Source organism: Neofelis nebulosa, chromosome 13, assembly GCF_028018385.1.
Source record: "Neofelis nebulosa isolate mNeoNeb1 chromosome 13, mNeoNeb1.pri, whole genome shotgun sequence".
NCBI lineage: Eukaryota > Metazoa > Chordata > Mammalia > Carnivora > Felidae > Neofelis > Neofelis nebulosa.
Genome location: NC_080794.1, coordinates 50,037,887 through 50,056,171, shown reverse-complemented (window position 1 = coordinate 50,056,171; position 18,285 = coordinate 50,037,887). Strand labels below are relative to the sequence as shown.

The 18,285-nt window shown below is 54.4% G+C and overlaps 1 protein-coding gene across 1 annotated transcript; it reads left to right on the top strand.

The window, feature by feature from the left end:
• The first annotated feature begins 443 nt into the window (after positions 1 to 443).
• On the top strand, positions 444 to 18,070 carry LOC131492964 (annexin A8). Its single transcript, XM_058696933.1, has 12 exons — positions 444 to 578; positions 5,373 to 5,463; positions 6,472 to 6,566; positions 7,935 to 8,048; positions 9,119 to 9,209; positions 9,964 to 10,043; positions 10,549 to 10,608; positions 11,136 to 11,229; positions 11,484 to 11,579; positions 13,276 to 13,334; positions 14,463 to 14,585; positions 17,198 to 18,070. Exons 1-12 carry the CDS (start codon positions 558 to 560, stop codon positions 17,255 to 17,257), a joined length of 984 nt encoding a protein of 327 aa, XP_058552916.1. The 5' UTR covers positions 444 to 557; the 3' UTR covers positions 17,258 to 18,070.
• Positions 18,071 to 18,285: the final 215 nt, after the last annotated feature.

Sequence of the window (18,285 nt, the reverse complement as noted above, 5' to 3'; positions counted from 1 at the left end):
GAGGCAAAGAATAAGGGGGACAGAATGCATGCAGTGATTAAAGAGGTGTCCAGACTTAGAGACACCCCAACAAATGGAGGCCGCCAGTGCCCATGTGCTTTGCCGGGCTCCCCACTGCCCTGTTAATGGCGTAGAAACTGCGCCATAAAAGAAAGGGAGAGGTGGTTTCCTTCTTTTTTTTATATAGATCGGATCTAGTAAAGATGTTTACTAAGTGGGGACTTCAAAGGTCGGGACTCAGAATTTCCAGTCTGCGTAACAGCCACAGCCCAGACCTCTGGCAGCGAGTGGCAGAATTCCACTGGCAGGCCGGGGCGGTGCCTGGGTGCGGCCTGGGAGCCACAGGAGGGACCCACAGCCAGGCAGAGCCCAGAGGGAAAGGGAGGGGGGCGGGGGCGGCGCAGGGTGGGGCCTGGGGCCTGCTTGCACCACCACACCCAACCCCAAGCAACCCGGCCTCTGCTCTGGAGGGCCAGTCCTGTGCCTCTCGGAGCGGAGGGAAGGTGGACCGGTCCTACTTCGTCTCCCTGGGGAAAGACGATCGAGAGGCGAACAAGATGGCCTGGTGGAAAGCCTGGGTAAGTGCAGAGCAAGCAGAGGTGGAAGGCTGGGTGCCTGCAGGGTGTCAGTAGAGAGAAGTCAGCTCAGTCAACAATCACGCTGCCTGCTGGCCATGCACCAGACTGCCCATTGAGGAGGCAAGAGAGAAGAGACTGTCCCAGCCCTGGAGGCGCTCACAGTTAGGAGAGAAGTTGTGTGTGTGTAGTGGGGGGCGGGTGGCAGACAGATAAAGGAACCCTGAAACGCACTGAGGGGAACTGAGAGGCTGGGGAAGCCCAGAGGACAAGCCCCGGCAGGGAGGGGTCAGGCTGCTCGAAGCTACGGGTTATCATGTGTGAGTCATATGTGCATGCGTGTGGTATGTGTGCACATCCATGTGTTTGAGGAGAATCAAGCAGATGGTTCCTTGCAGAGGGAACACACACGCAAAAGCCCAGAAGGGTGGGCAGCTTGACTTTGGAGAGAAGTGGCTCCAGAGAGGGTCCTGGGTGAGAGGAGAGAGGAATGGGGGCAGAGAGACCTAAAGAAGCAGGCAGGGCAGGTCCTAAAAGGCCTCGCATGGCAGGCCAAGGGGCTTGGGCTTTACCTTAAGAGTAATGGGGAGACACTGAAGACCCTTGAGATGATGAGTAACACGATCAAATTGGTTGATGTTGGAGGACCAATCAATGCCTACACCTTAGGGCATGGGAGGGCAGGCAGTCCTCCGGCGATCAGTGGTGTTTATTCATCAAGATTGAAGAAAGAGAAGAGAGGGCAGGAGGACCTGGCCCACAGGGGCCTTAAGTGGCTAAAATCCATGCTTTATAGAGTCATGGAGGACTGAGGTGGGGAAGACAGCACAGCCTGTCCCCAAGTCTCCTGCGTCCCAGCTGAATTAACAGATTCTTGGGAGTGTTTCACCTGGCTTTGAGTCTGAGGCCATCTCATGCAAAGGAGTTGAAAACACAAGACAGGGACAAAGAGGACAAGCAGATGACACCTGCAGGTGACATTGTGCCCAGGCACGACTCCTGCATTTCATCCCCAGGCACCCCAGGACATCAGGGCTGCTCTTTCCATTTTACAGATGAGAAAACTGAGTCTCAGAGACACTGGGTGACTTGCTCAGTCCCACAGCTAGCAGGCAGGGATCTAGCTAGAATTCAGGTCTCTCTCCACCCCGTCCCCAAGCTGTCTGTGAGGGGCAGTGGGTGACCCAGGCTTATCCTGCTTCAGGAAATCTCTTTGCCACAAATGTCTCAACCCAGGAGTTGTTGGGTTCAGACAAACCAGGCCTGGACAGAGAGGAAGCTAGTGGCAATGGTGGGGCAGTTGTCTGGGTCCCGGCGAAGCAGCCGGGAGAGGTCAAGGGGCTACAGTGGCCTCCAGTTTTGTCCTGGCCTGGCCTGGCCTGACGCAGATGTGGCAGGGAGAGCCCGGTGTTGGGCACTTTTCCACTGTCAGCTGCTGGCCTAGCCTGCCTGGCTCTGGGCCTTGCTCTCAGTGTGGCAGGAACCCCAGGTGGGTGAAGTCTCCTTGCGGGGACCTGCCAACCTGGCAGGATAATGATGACCTTCGCTCTGCACCTATCGTGTGCCAGACATCCCTCTAAGCATCTCACAGTCAATATCTCCCTTGAGCCTCGTCCCACCTCTACAATGTAGATGCCAGTGTCCTTATCCACAGATAAAGAAACTGAGGCACGGGAGGCTCAGCGGGTACCCAAGGTGGCCATGCTAGTAAGTGCTAGAGTCTGGGTTAGACTCTGAGAAACCCATTTCCAGAGCCCAAACGGTGGACCTTGGCTGCCCCAAAACCAGTGGGGGGAACTGGTTTGGGTCAGCAAGATCGTGGGTAGACCCCACCTGGGACAGCTTGAGCTGCCAGCGAGGACCAGGCCCAGGACTGGGGTGGGGGTGGGGGTGGGGGGTGGCTTGTGAAAGATCAGCTAGAGGGCGCCTGTCTGTACCTGTCTCACTGAGATGAAGTCCTGTCTCCCAGGGCAGCCTCATGACGAGGGAGGGTAAAGGTGTGGCGGCTTCCCTGAACAGAGCTCTTACAGATAGAGTCTCAGGCAGGGCGGTCATCCTTTCGGTGAAAATGTTCCTGTCTGGACAAGCTCACTCCAGGCAGGGGGCCCAGAGAGACTCTTCCTCCAACAGCGCAGTGTTTCAGATAGGAAGATCTGGAGTTCTATCCCTCCCTGCTAATATTCGGGGGTCTGATTCCAGATAATTGTACTTTTTATCCCCTAAAACCTCGGAGTGGGCAGAGAGGCTGAGGCTTCTTAATGCAGCAAAATCACCACCCCCGCCCCCCGGGAGCGGCTGACTAACACCACTGCCCGAGCTGACCTCAGACTTGCTGAATGGGCTGCTCCCCAGTGACTCGGTCACTGCACGTTTACTGCCAGTTTGGGGGCAGGGAGAAAGCCCTCACGGGTGGCACCCAGAGCTCGAGCCCCCAGACACCCTGTGGGCAAGGCTTCCTTCAGTGAAGGGTTCTAGGGAAGTTCACTGTCTCGAAAAGGTGGAGTCATCAATAGTCATCATCGAAAGAGGGAAGTACACAGAGCTCAACTTCTGAGTCAGATTCTGGGACCAGTGCCGACACCACCACTTACTAGCTGTGTCACCTTGCCAAGTGCTCTGAGTCCAACTCCCTGTCCTGTAAAATGGGGCATTCATACCTACCTAGTGCAACTATTGGAGAAGTCAAGGAGTTGTGCAGCATTGCACTTACAACACCTACAGCATCTTGCACAGAGGGCCTGGCCCAAAGGAGATGATCAAATGGCTACGGGTAGTAACAGCAGCTCAGACTCCACAAACAAGGGATACAATGTATTCATGCACACAATTGGGCAACCTCTGGGATCACACAGGCTCTTCTGGATGGACTTTGAGCAAGGAAATGTTTCTTGTGCATGGTGCTAAGAAATGAGATAGGAAAATTTGTTACTAGACATTGAACATTCAACCAAAGGGTATAGAAAGCCTTTTTACCTCTTACTCAAAAGGAATATCCTCATATATACCCCACGGATGGCAATCTGCCCTGTATCTAATCAGGACAAGGAAGGAAGGAAGGAAGGAAGGAAGGAAGGAAGGAAGGAAGGAAAGGAAAGGAGGGAGGGAGGGAGGGAGGAAGGAAGGATGGATGTGGTGATTAAATGGGTGGATGGATGGGTGGATGGATGAGTGGATGTGGCTGTTGAATGGGTGGAGAATGGATGAATAGATGAATGAATGAGTGGGCTGGTGGGTGGGTAGGTGGGAAAGTAGATGACTGGATGAGGGGCAGATAGAAGAAGTAGGTGTGTAAGTGCACGAGAGACCAAACACAATGGGACTAAACTCCTTTCCGTTGAAGGATCTCTTGAGTCTTCTTCAGATTCCAATGTCCAATCTCCCTTCACTCCTCTACTATCCCTTTCCCACAAACACATACTTAAAAAAGATCATTCATTTGCATCTGTGAAATTCTACAGGGCACAAATCTAAAGAGCCTTCGGGCAAGCCCTGAATTAAAGATTTGGCCCAGGTCAAGGGCCCAAGTACTTTGGTTATCTTGTTTATATCACAATTTTCAGAGCACCATGCAGGTCTTTCTAAACCTAACCTTCTGTCCTCCATGAGCCTGGGGACTTGCAAAGGCCCTAAGCTGTCAGGATGCTCAGCTGGGTGCCCTGACTCTCTACCTTCTTCTAAGTACCCGCTTCTCAGAAAGGAGGCAGCTTGAGCTCAGACCATGCCTCTCTTCCCAGCCTTGTCTGCCCACTCTCCAGGTAGCGCCCTCAACTCCATGAAGCCTGTCCTTGCTTGCTCATTGTCCTTGTGGTTTGGGGTGCATTGTCCTTTCCCACTGCCTGTCAACCATGCTGGAGGGAGCTGGGGAGTGTGGTGGGTGGGGCCTGCTCCCTGCCCTCAGATGGCACTAGCTGGGAGAGGCCTGGTCTGATCGGAGCCCACACCCCAGGGCAGGGGCAGGGGCAGGAGAGGTTATGTGGCTCCCTCCCACAAGCTGTGGTTCTGGGTGGTGCCAGCCTATTAACCAAAGAGCGGTTCTGTGGAGGTGATCTGGCAGTCCCACAGAGACCAGAGGAGAACCACTGACCCCTCACAACCAGGCCAGGCAGGCTGTGGTCTCTCAGGGAACCCTCACTTAATAGTAGCTTCCCCACACAGCTGACTCCTGGGCAGCTGGCCTGAGTCAGAGACCCCCCAGGAGGTCTAACCCCAAGCTACACTTCATAGGATATACTGCCATTCATGTTCCTTTGTACACACACCCTGCAGCCCCCCCCCCCCATTCTCCTCCCAAGCTCCCATCACCTCAGGTAAACCTCCTCCCCAGCCTCAGGCTTCTTCTCACAAAAGATCCAAGAACAGGTCTGGTGAGAAGGTTGAGGCAGGGAAACTGTAAGCCTCTTCCGAAGGCAGCCAGGTGGACAGGAGCACGTCGTGGTTAATTGCCTTTGTCATCCCCATAGAACCATTGCTGGACTCTGAAGGAGGTCCCCCCAAGCCCCTGCTGCTCCTTTCTCAGGCCAGCCCCCCATCCTAGGACCTCCTTCTGGTTCTTCCCTCCTCTGACACCAGAGGCTGGGCGGCGGCTCTGAAAGTGGCCACAGTGCCAGCCACCTTCACGAGTCTGCGTCCCCCAACTCCCCAGGGCTGGCGCTGGCACCGAAAGCTGAGATCCTCCACCAGTGGCCCACAGAGGCTGAACTGTGTGCTCACCCTGCAGGGGCAGCCTACGAGGTGGTCTGGCAGTCTGCTCTGCCTTCCCTGCCTTCCCACTTTGAACAGGCCTGGGTTCTTTTACAGATTGAACAGGAGGGTGTTACCGTCAAGGGCAGTCCCCACTTTAACCCAGACCCCGACGCGGAGACCCTCTACAAAGCCATGAAGGGGATTGGTGAGTGGACGTCCTCCGCCTTCCCTCGGGAGCGCCTGCCCGCTCTGCTCAAGACCGCTGCACTCACGGCTCTGCAAAGGGGATGTCAGGGGACAGCCTGGGAGTCTGGGACTGACTCCCGGCACCCAGAGAAGCACACAGGCCCCCTCCCCCAGCCCTGGTCTATGTGCACCCCCACCCCCCAAGGCAGGAGAAGGGGAAGGGTGGTTGCGCCTCCCTGGGCGGGAAGAGGAGGCCATCTGCTGTGCGTGCCTATGCGTCCCTGGGTGGGCAACTTTACCCGGCTCGGTCTGAGGCTTCTCACAGAATGGCCTCAGGAACTCTGGACCCGCCTGTCACTGTAAGTTTTGGAAGGGATGAAGCTGAAGGTTCTGTAGGGCTGAACTGGGACACTCAGCTTCCCCCCTCTGCTTGGGCTGGGCACAGGGGGCCTCCTTCCTTGTCTCCGGTGTGCGCATTCCTGAATCCAGCCAGGGCCTGGAAGCGCCGTTTCTAGGTGAACCTTGACAGCATGCTCATGACCTCTACTTCCTGTGAGATCTCTGCCGTCATCTCCACTTCCCAAAGGAGGAAAGGGATGCTCGGGGAGATGAGGCTGCTTGCCCACCGGCTGCTGGGATGGGACTAAGATCCAGTTTGCTGGGCCCTCGGTCCTATTTCCCCCCACTGCCATTAGCACGAGAGAAGACAGGATGGGAGGTCTCACTGTCCAAGCTCCAAAGGCCCCAGGCGACGTCCAGAGCAGACCAGATGACCAGAGGGTCCTCAGATTCTATCACCCTGAGACTGGCCCCAGGCAGCACCCCAACACTGTGTGGGTAGGAGGTGGGAAAAGGACAGAAGGATTTCCGGCCTAGGTGTCTTATCGACACCATGAAATCGTCAGGTTTTGGAGCTATCTAGGAGGTGTGTGCCCACTTCTTGGCCACCAGGCAGCTTCCCTCCTTCCTGCTCAGCCCCCAGCCTCCCTGGGAGCAGTGGGGGTGCTCACACTGTGCCCCCCTGCAGGGACCAACGAGCAGGCCATCATTGATGTGCTCACGAAGAGAAGCAACGCACAGCGGCAACAGATCGCCAAGTCCTTCAAGGCGCAGTTTGGCAAGGTAAGGGTGGGACGGGAGTCCAGTTTCCTTGGGGTGGGGGTGGGCGGGCACTGCTGTGGCCAGAGACAGCCTGCGGGGGGCAGCTCTCTTCTGGGTGAGGCCCTTGTCTGAGGCCAGCTTCTAGAACCATGGGGCAGATAGGGCACGCTTACACCAAAAATATTATTAATTGCTTATCTGAAGTTAGAATTTCACTAGCCATCCTGCGTTTTATTGGGAAAAGCTACCTATGGCTCCTCACACCCCTGGCTTGGTGTCAGACATTCTACAGTCCAGCCTGCCCGCCTCCTCCTCTCCACCCCTGTCTCTCTCACCGAGCTCCTTGACATTGGCTCCACAGCCCTGTCCTTGAGCTGTTTCCCGGCCTCTGTACCTTGCTCACCCTGTTCCCACAGCCTGGAACGCCCTTCTCTTGCCCACGCACAGAGGTGCAGGCCAAGCTCCGCTCCGTTCTATGGCACAGGACTCTCCCTTCATTTTGGAGCTTCTTGTGCCCTGTGCCTCCTCTCTCTGCCTCAAGGGAGCTCCAGGGAGCACACAGGCTGGACCCTTCTTCTCTCCCCTTTCCTTCCACCAGCTCGGGTCAGAGCCAGGCACTGGGGCACTAGCCAAACACAGGAACAAAGGCACACATAGCCATGGCTGGAGGAAACCTCCACCAACGCATGTCATGAGTTGGAAGATTTGACGCAGGAAAGTGAATGATGAAGTCTAAATATTCCAGGGGGCACCAGTGTCCTTTTTAACTTTTTTTTAAAATTTCTTTCTCTTAATCTTCACAACTGGCATTATTCTCTGCATTCAGCATTAGGGGAAACTGATGTTTTAAGAGGTGGAATAAGTTACCCAAGATCCCAGAGCCTACAGGCAACAAGGTTGGGATTTAAATCCAGGTCTGACAAGGTCCTTGGTCCTTTGCTGTGTCGTGCAGATCAGCTGGGTGTGGTCTTGTGGCTTCTTCTGGAGACCAGTGTCCCTAGAAGGAGACACACATGAGACAGATTCCTTAATTCAATCATGCATCTATTCAGTGCCCATGGGCTATGATGGGATTTGATGATGAGCAATGATAAATGTGTATTTCGGCCCAGCACCGCACTGAGAGCTGAGTCGAGCCACACACATCTCTCGGCCAGTCCCCTAAGCAATGGTATAAAGCAGGAGCATCTCTGTCTCCATTTCACAGGTAAGGATGATGATGCTCAGAGAGGCAAAGCGGTTGGCCCAAGAAACCCCAGCCAGCACCAGCGCATGGCAGAGCCCACAGGGGAGTCCAGCCAGAGCCCCCAGGACTGGCTGGCACACCCTGCTGTCCACACTCAGGTGGGCAGGACACCCAGAACATTGTCCTTCCTTCTCTTGCATTAGGATCTCACCGAGACCTTGAAGTCGGAGCTGAGTGGCAAGTTTGAGAGGCTCATCGTGGCCCTCATGTATCCACCATACAGATACGAAGCCAAGGAGCTGCACGATGCCGTGAAGGTAACTAAGCAGGTGGGGTGGGGGAGGGGCAGAAACACCTAGGAGGACTGGGTGGGGGCGCTGCCTGGGAGACCTTTCCCAAGAGAGCCTGGCACTGGGAGCTCCGAGCTCCCCTTGAGCCACTTTTTGAAATGAACGGGCCGGCTGAGCCTGCAGCCTGCTGCCCTGACTGCCCCCACACCCAGACTGGCTGGCCTCTGCCGTCCCCCCGCCACAAGGAAGCCAAACTCAGCACTTCTCAGGACAGCACCAGACCAGGTGTGCAAGAAATAGAGAGCTACGTCTGCGGTCTCTGCCTGGTCTCTTGGATTTGCTATTACTCCCACTGCTCCTTCCGCCCTCGCAGATGATCAAGGAGGGAATCAGGGTCCGCAGATGATCAAGGAGGGAATCAGGGTCCGCAGATGATCAAGGAGGGAATCAGGGTCTGGCTAGAAGAATCATCTCCATAGAAAGGACACTCACTGGGTGTGCGCGCCAGCATTTGACATCTGTTATCTTTAATCCTCCTTCGGGGTGGGCAGCTTTTTACCCGAGGAGAGAAGCCTTAGGCTCAGAGAGGTGGAGAGACCTGGCTGGAGACCAACCAGCATGGAGGGCGGAGCCAAAACAGAACTTTCCCATCGCCTCACCTGCCCACAGGATCCACCACTGGAGACAAACACGTGCGACTTCCTCCAGAAACACCCCCCAGTGAAGCCCCCGTCGGAGGGGGCAGAGCAGTGACTGGTTCTGCCTCTAGTTAAGAGGGTGTGGACAGAGCAGGAGGGCACGGGCAGAGGTCTCCAGCAGACAGAGGGTTTTTTTTGTTGTTTTTTTTTTTAATTTTTTTTTTCTAATGTTTATTCATTTTTGAGAGAGAGACAGAGCAGAGACAGAGCATGAACAAGGGAGGGGCAGAGAGCGAGGGAGACACAGAATCTGAAACAGGCTCCAGGCTCTGAGCTGTCAGCACAGAGCCCGACACGGGGCTCGAACTCATGGACCACGAGATCATGACCTGAGCCGAAGTCGGATGCTTAACTGACTGAGCCACCCAGGCGCCCCCAGACAGAGGTTTTTATCCACAGGGCTTGGGAACCAAAGAGGGCGTCATCATCGAAATCCTGGCTTCTCGGACCAAGAACCAGCTGCAGGAGATAATGAAGGCTTACGAGGAAGGTGAGGGAAGGTGCGAGGCCTGAGGTCGAGGTTCACTTGGAAATGGCCACAGGCTTTGGCAGCCTGGCAGGGGATGAGGGACAAGCGGTGCACTGAGCCACACTGGAAGAGACCCTTTCTGGGCCTTTCCACCCATGGGTGCTAAGCACCTACTGTATGCCCAGTCCTGTGCCTGATGGTCTCTAAGCCTCCTGAAGCCCACGGGCTGCTGGGGGAGAGGGGCACGCACCCTAAACTCTCTGCCCCTTGAGGGCATGGCAGTGCGGTGGGCCCCGGGCTGTGTCTGCGCTGGATGGGGCTGGCTCCTTCCTGGCTGGACACAGGCTGACCCTGGGGACCGTGCGGGGGCCCCATTGCAATGGGGGGTGTAGACCACAGGCCAGCTATCGTGGAGTCTGCAGGATGCAAGGCAAACGGAGGCCAGCATGTCCTCCCCGTGGTCTGCCCGGTGGGCAATGTGCCTGAAGGCTCTGGCTTTGCCAAACTGCACATGAAGCAGAGCTCAGGAGGCAGCCCCTGGAGGGGCTCTCTGGCCTGACCCACCTTTGCGATCGGAGCTGGGCTGGCAGTCTGTGTTGCTTCCTCATTCTGAGTGACCACCAGGAGGTGGGGCCTCTGCCATTCAGACACCTGGGGAGTATGTCCACTCCACGTGACTCGTTCTTACCAGAAGGCTTTAACTGGGGGAAGCGCAGGGAATGGGGCTGGGAGGAGGAAAGCGGGTCTGTGCCTCACGGTCCTGTCTCCCCTGCAGACTATGGGGCCAGCCTGGAGGAAGACATCCAGGCAGACACCAGCGGCTACCTGGAGAGGATCCTGGTGTGCCTCCTGCAGGTATCACAGCCCAGGCTGCTGGGAGCCCCTTGCCTGGAGGACCGCATCAGCTGGGCCCCGGGGAGCAGTTCTTGGGCAGAGCTGCTGGGGTGGGGTGGAGCAAGGGCCAAGGTACCTCCCCAGCGGCCTGGGCTCATTGGGTACCTACCTCCCTGCGTGGTTGGAGGATTCTCACACCTGCACCTCCCTGACAGCCACATGGGGGCGCCGTAGAACTGGGAGGAAAGTGCCCTGTCCCCTAGGGGGTGCTTCACACACACACAGCCCTTGCCAGGCACTTTGCTTACCTTAGCTCACTGATTCCCCCAGCTCCCTCGGAGGCAGCCGTTACTACTCTTATTTTACAGATGAGAAAACCTGGCCCCAGACAGGGTAACTGGCCTGCTGAAGTGCCCATGGCCAGAAAGCTGTAGAGCCCTGCCTTCCCTCCTGCCCAGCTCTCCCCTCTGCCTCAGCTGCTCTGCTGGGCTAGCCTGCCTTACATCGTCACCTTTTCTGTTCCTAGGGCAGCAGGGATGACGTGAGCGGCTTTGTGGACCCAGGACTGGCCGTCCAAGATGCACAGGTGAGGCTACATACACCCTCAGCTGCTTCTGCCCTGCAGGCCTCCTGCCCCACCCTCTGCCATCTAGACTCCTGGGGCTGATGCCTGGAAGCCTCACTCAGCCCCTCTGCCCATCCGGGTTCTCTTTGGCACTAAGCTAGGCAGGGACCCAGCCCCGCTCTCTGCAGACCTTTATCTCCTTGGTGTCCCGGGAGGAAAGTGAGGGTGTCGGAGACACTCAGAAAGCAAGAAGGGGAGTGACTTGGGAGGGGTCCACTGGAGCTCTGTCCTGGAACAGCCCAACCTGGGGACTCTAGGCCTCTGAGGACCCACTGGGCACATTCAGATTGCCATAGTTCTGCCTGCTGGCAGAGTGCTTGGAGATGCCCAGAGGCAGAGCAAAGCCCCAGGGGGAGGCAGGGGAGCTGGCAGGGTGGTTTCTGGCCCGGTATCCAGAAGGGATTTTAACTGACCTGGTGGGTGGGTTGGGGGGAGACCTCACCTCCTTGCTCCCCTTCACTGGCTTGTTGCGGCTGTCCCAATGCTAGGATCTGTACGCCGCGGGCGAGAAGATTCACGGGACTGACGAGATGAAATTCATCACCATCCTGTGCACACGCAGTGCCACGCACCTGATGAGAGGTACCGGGGAAGGAAGGAGGCAATGTAAGGCGGCGCAGGGCGGCCTGGCCACAGGGCCTCTCCCTTCACTCTGACTATCCAGTGTGCATCCTTATCTAGTCATGCAGCTGGGGTGAGAGCCAGGGAAAGGGACCCTTTCCCCGGTAAACAGGTGGAGGTCAGGGGTGGCACATGGGTATGCAGTCTCTGATCTGAGACGCCGGGGGTGTCGCACTGAGACCGCATATCCCTTAAGAGAGGATGTCTCTCTACAGTGTTTGAGGAATATGAGAAAATCGCCAGCAAGAGCATTGAGGACAGCATCAAGAGTGAGACCCACGGCTCCCTGGAGGAGGCCATGCTCACAGTGGGTAAGAGATGGGGCTCGGTGCTCAGACATGCATGTGTCCACAGTCACGGGGCTCGGCAGTGGGGCAGTGCCCGGGGTGGCAATAGCAAGCAACTGGGTCCCTATGTCCACCTTCAAGGGACCACCGCTGGCCACCGCCAGGCCACACACATGTACCCTTCAGCCCAGGACACTGGAATTATTCTACCCCCCCGTGTCTTCCGTGTGGCGTGTCCCACCAAGGACTATTCTCAGTACTGCCCACGTAATCCCTGTGCTATGTGAGTGCGAGTGTGAGTGTGAGTGTTAGTGTGAGCAGGAGGCATGTGAGAATAAGTGAGTATGTGAATGTGTGTGTGCATTTGCAGGATTATGTCAGACCCAGGGCCTGTGCTCCCCTCCAACAGCCACACAGGGAATATTCTGGTTCTGGCTGTGAAGCCCTGAAGAAAGCCACCTGTCTAGACCTGAGCCAGCAGCCTGGTCTCTTCCTTGGTTGCTCATCGAAGAAATGATGATGCATAGTTGGAGTCCAAACTGAGTGATTGATGGGCTGATGCTGGGGAGCACTGAGAACCTTCCCTAAAGCTTGACCACATCTTGGGGGCCAGAACTGAGATTACAGGGAGGGGAACCGTGGCACAGCAAAGAGCCGAGGCCCAGGGGCAGAGGGACTTGTCCTCTCCTCCCTGCCATGATGGAGCCAAGGTCAGGGCCCCGGGGCTAGGACACTCACCTCCACACCAGGCTGTGCCCGTCCGGTGCTGGGCAGTCAGGGGAGCTCCACAGTGTGCCTGGGTCTTGCAGGGTGGCCCGGGGCATCTGACACTCCCCAGCAGGCTTTGACTGCTGTGATAAAAACCCGTCTATGTCGGAGCATCTCAGCATACCCCCCGCTCCAATCTCAGTGAGTCAGCCCCTGCATGGAGTTTGAACGACCTCCTGGTAAATCTTCGGACAGGGAAAAGCAGGGTGTGCAGTGCCCTCCTGTGCTGGCCACTTCCTATTCTCCTTGAAGACTCCCATCATCCCCCTCGTAGATGAGGACTGGGTAAGGCAGGCAGGTCAGACAATGAAGTCATGCCAGGCCATCAGCAGGCTGTTGAACACCGGCCTACCTCAAGCAAAGTCCACACTCTTTCTGCTGTCCTGGGCTAGAGTGCCAACCTCCCTGACCCAGATGCCGAGTCTCTGCAGCAGCATCTATGAAAGCGAGTGTGGGGCCCACCCTCTGATGCCCTTAGTGCTCTGGGGCTGGGCCCCTCTGTCACATGGAAATTCAAATGCAGGGACCTTACTGATAAGCGACAGGTAAAGTGGACATTCCGAGGCCGGTGGTCACCATAACCATGGCTCTTCTGTGGAGCTGAGTGGCCGGATTCTTGGCAAAGCTGGCTCTGGAGTGTAAGAGCCTAGGGGCTGCCCTGGACAGAGCCAGGCTCCCACGGGCCAGCCCTGTGGACCCCAGTGCTTTTACACCTCATGCTTTGCCTGCTTGCTCTGTGCCTTCGGACCTGTGCCCAGTGCCCAGGCTTCCTTCCCTGTCCCGCCCCACCCAACGCAAAGCCTCTTGTTTTTGAACGAGGCAAATCATAAATAAATAGGCCAAGAATTGCATAATGCTGGCCCTTAAGACCCAAGGCAGGACGTAAATAAATAAACATGTACACAATGCCACCTACAACCTCTAGTGTTAACAGAGCTTTCTTGTTTGTCAGTGAAATGCACCCGGAACCTCCACAGCTACTTTGCAGAGCGACTTTACTACGCCTTGAAGGTAACTATTCTGCCTTTTGTGCCCTTTATTGTCAGCCCTACTCGGCACCAACTACAAAGCCAAGGTGTTCAGAGCCACTACCGTCTTCAACCCTGTGTCTTCTCTTATTCCAACCTCTTGTGATCAGAATGCTGTAGCTCTCAAAGGGCAAGCTGAGTCCAGAGAAGGGAATCCACACCTCGTGAGGGTGAATCTGAGCAGGTGTTTTCGCAGGTGTTCATTGCACTGATCTTCTATCACAATCCTGTGAGACCTGTGTCATAGCTGCCATCCTAGAGATGGTGAAAGTAGGGCTTGTGGTCAAGGTCACACAGCTGGTAAGTGGCAGAGCCTTGATTTGAACCCAAGCCAGTCCTTTTTATCCCACCATGTGACCTCCTGGAGAGAGCAGGAAGTCAAGGCGCCCTTTGAATGGAAGTTCAGAGGGAGATTGTCACACGCAGCACTCCTTTCGTGTGCATCCCAGATATGCCAATCTGGGTTTGTCTGTTGTCCAAGAGGCTGCACTAGCCATTCAAACAGACATCCAAGCCACTTGTATCGGGTGAAGTTTCTGGCACCTGGAACCAAACTGGAAGATAGACATTCAAAGTGCTTCCCTGAGACTGAAGTCAGTGGCCACCTTCTCTGATCTGTGCTTGTTGGTACCACCTGCAATTAGAGTCCTAAGTTCTATGGCCAGGAAGTGAGAGAGGGCATGGGGTTCCCTTGGCCATCTAACATGAGACTAGTCAAAGACGAAAGTAAGCAGGAAGGTCCTGCTTGTGACTTGGCCAGTTGAGCCGAGCTTCATGATGTCGCTACCCTAGGAAGACGTCGTATTCCTTTAGTGGTGAGTATTCTGTGCCTAGAATCTGATGTGGCAAAGCCAACACACAGTGCACTTTGGGACATTTGGCTCCCAACAGGGGCTGATACGTGGGCCAGTGAGGGAGAAGAGATTGAGGGAATGGAGATCCTGAGCTACGAAAGTACCCCTCTCAGTGCTTCACCCGATGAAGCAGAGGCTCATTCCTGCATCTCCGTCCCCCCGTAAGGCCCCCTGCACCCAAAGCACAGATGCGTCCCTCATCACAGAGATGGACCAGAAGGGCCAGCAGTGATTGTTGATTGCTGTGTCTTGTCCAGGGAGCAGGGACGCGTGATGGAACCCTGATAAGAAACATCGTTTCAAGAAGCGAAATTGACTTAAATCTTATCAAGTGTCAGTTCACGAAGATGTACGGCAAGACCCTCAGCAGCATGATCATGGTAAGCCATGAGTTCCTGATTCTACCACTAGTTTGAAACGGAGGCATTACTGGGAGGCCTGGATGTTGTGACCAAAGTCCTAAGTCACATGTGTCCATCCCTTCCCAGTGGGTGTCACACTCGAGCATTCATTGCCATGCAGTGTGTACAGGGATTGGCAAGGGGGTGAGTGTGGCTAGGGCTGGGAGGGGACTTGGGCAGGTGCACACTGACCAGATCATGGAGGCCCGTGTACATCACACCCGGAGTTGGCTTTGCGTTCGAGCTATGGTCGTCCCTTTGAAAATGACACACTGAATCATTTCAGAGGGAGGAAGCCATGTCCGAACGTCAATGACAGTATATAGTTTGGTAGGAATTGAGGCAGTAGTTTTCAAATCTAGACTTCACATCTAATCCTAGCAGCATGATTTTAAGGAGATAAGTCAGATGGGCTCCAGCACACTACCAAACCAGATGCTGGTCAGTAAACCTTCTGGACCCGAGAAAATGCAGTGATAATCACACCGCTGTAATTTTGTAATAGCTCTTCTAGTTATTAATGCAAATGAGGTCTTGACAGTTTCATGAACAGAAGTCAAACCTCGAGAAGTACACCCCTAAGTCTCCATGGGGTCAAGTCAAGTCTCTAGTTATTCTACAAATATCTGTTGTCAGCCACTCTTTCCAAGAAACACATAGCTCACAGTATGGTAAAAAGACATTTCTACTTTAAAATGTCTCAGGATGGGCCAGCGGGTAGGTGGGGGTGAAGGACCGCGGGATTATTCTTTGTTTTGTTTTTGGCTTTCCAGCCAGTGTTGTCAAAAGACAGAAGGGCTGCCCAAAATCCAGCCCTGGCTCCTGATGTGTCACCTGCAGCAATGGCTTTCCCAGCCTCCGGTCCCAGGAGAGTGTTAGGAAAATTTTCAACCATACATGGTTTCTATGGCATTGGGGAAATGTCTCTACCTTCTCACCATCACAGTTAGATTGAGCCACAGGCAGACTTCAGAGGAACAGAAACACTGAGCGAAAATGATCACTTTGATGCATCCAGTGTGTAGACTTCATGATGGAGACTTAGCAGGCTAATTAGCGCCTGAAAAATATCATTGATGATCTAGTCCCCCGTCTAGACATACAAGAAAGCCCGCCCTCGTTAGGTTTTGCCTACTGTTGTCACTTACGAAAATTTACTTGGAATTGCCAAATATTTTCTTTTTAATATAGACCACTCTCTGTAGTTGTCATCAAAGCAAAAATGATGCCCAATGGTGATACCAGCATTAAAAACTTCTGTATAGAAATTAATAGAAAAATTTTAAAAAAACCATGGATAACTTTATACCCACACATTTAAAAAGATAGACACCATGAATAGTTTTCTGAAAAAAAGCAAAATAACACAGAAACAAAAATGCTATATTACAAAAATTGTTTTGTGAATAGTAAAAGAGGAAGGAAGGAAGGAAGGAAGGAAGGAAGGAAGGAAGGAAGACAGGAGGGAGGGAGGGAGGGAGGGGGAGGAAGGAAGGAACGGAGGGAAGGAGGGAGGGAGGGAGGACAGGAGGGAGGGAGAAAGGAAGGAAGGAAGAAATTTTAAATGTGGTTAAAAATCTACAAGAAAATTTCACGCCCAAATGATTGCACAAGCAAAGCTGACTAAACCGATAAGGACTCGGTGATTCTCATGAGGCATAAACTGCTGTAGCGCATAGGAAAGGGGAACTGGCCCACCACTATCACTTATATCCTCACCCTCCCCTTTTCCTCAACTGCATAAAAAGGGAGTTGGTGATATGCCCTCCCCTGTTCTCCCTGGCTCTGTGTGCAGATCCTGGACCAGCCAGACCTATCAGGACCCGCCTCATAGCTAAGGGGGACTGGTAGACCACACATGTGGGGTTCAGCCATTGGCCTTGTGGGGTCTATCCTATTGGGAGACAGCTGCTGCACCCCTATGTGAGCCACCTGCTATGCAGGCAAGCCCACGTTTCCCCTGCTAGTCACTCCTCAGCACATCTTAGCAATGCTTGTATTATCAGCATCAGTGTCAGCTGACAGATGAGCGGGAGTCTCAGGGTGGAGACAGGACTTGCCTCAGCCACAGGGTCAGTGAGTGACAGAGTTTTGGTCTGGGTTCTGCGTGGACCCAAAGCCGGGGCTCTCACCACCTCCCCCACTGCCTCTAGGTATGTGGGTATGGGTATATGGCCCTGGGGGCCCTACTTCCAACCTCGGTTCCCTGATCTGCAGTAGGAGGTGTTGAATAAATAATGGGTCATGTCAAATAAATGAGTGGTGGGGCCTGCCCAGGTCCTGACATGGGGAAGAGTCCTGGGACAGCTGAGGGGGGTAGGGGACCATCCAAATGCCTTCCTTGCTCCAGAGCAGAACTGTGTCTGTGATTCATTTTCTACATTAAGCTCCCCTGTACTCATAAGAGAATCAAAGGAGATACAAAGAAATAGCCTGAAATGGAAAACAAGAAAATGTGGGTGGCATAGCGTGGGCCTGTGTCATGGGAACCCACAGGGGATGTGCCAGGTCTCTTCCCGAAGACCATGACTTGTAGTAATAACCGCAGCTGACAGATACCCCTGTGACTCTCTTGTCCCTCCTGTCCTCAGGGAGACACCAGTGGTGACTACAAGAACGCCCTGCTGAACCTGGTGGGCAGTGATTCCTGAAGGCTCAGAGTGGGGCAAAGGCCGAAGCCGGAGCCACAGGGTCTTGCCTGCTCAACCTTGGCCATGGATTGGGGGGGTGGGGGTGGGGGGGCACAACTTGCCTTTCAGTTTTCTGTCTCCCAGCTTCTAGTGCTTTCCAGCCAGCTTCTCTGCCTGGGGCTCCTCCCTCCACTGCCCCCTCCCCCAGTCAGTTCCAGGTGTGAGCACATTGCCAACCTGAGTATAATCTGGCCTGACAGACACCTTGGTGTGAAGGGGTTGTTTCTTCCTCCACACAAGGAGCTTCCCAAGTTGTGCCAGAGTCACCTGTGCCCAGGTCACGCAGGTACACAGCCCCACCCCGTGTACTAAATCAAGATCTGCGAAGACCAGAGAATATGGAATTTGCATAAGCATCTCAGCTGATACGCCTCTCTGAAAGGCCACCAGGGAGGCCAGAGGAACCCATGTGTTTCAGAGCCCATGCATGTGAGCCGCTGAGAGAGAAACACACACATTCGGGCCCACTGGGAGGTCCCTCACATTCATTCATGAGCCTCCTCTAAAAACTCTTCACAACTTGAGTCTGTAGGTAGAATAAAAATTCCCTTGCTGTCTAACTAATAGAGAAAGCTGCAAATCGATGTCCCACCCCAGGGACGCTGTGTTCTGAGGGGCCCGGGCTTATCCAATCCTTGATCAAAGAACTGTTCTTTCCTCCCCTGACATGAGCAGGGAGCATCTCTCATTCCAACCAAATGGCAATGGCAGCTAAAGCTGAGATGCCTGGGTTGTGCTTTTCAGAATAATAAAGACTTGTACGTTCAAATCTAAGTGCCTTTGGATTTTTATCAGTGGCCAGACCAGGCCCAACTTAATTTGTCCGCGTTCATAAAAGAAATGTGATCTTTAAGAGCTTGTCATGGGGGTGGGGAGGCACTGAAACAAACCTGAGCACACAGGTGGGAAAGGGGACATGGCCAGGGCACTGAAAGTGTCCTCTGCACCTCCAAATCATTTTTGCTAGAATAACTTTTTGGGCACTTCAG

Bases quoted from the DNA above. Each gene is read 5' to 3' on its own strand.
- LOC131492964 (XM_058696933.1), top strand. From the start codon at position 558: ATGGCCTGGTGGAAAGCCTGG. The intron at 579-5,372 runs GTAAGTGCAGAG...GTTCTTTTACAG, and splicing joins TGGCCTGGTGGAAAGCCTGG to ATTGAACAGGAGGGTGTTAC. The intron at 10,609-11,135 runs GTGAGGCTACAT...TCCCAATGCTAG, and splicing joins TGGCCGTCCAAGATGCACAG to GATCTGTACGCCGCGGGCGA.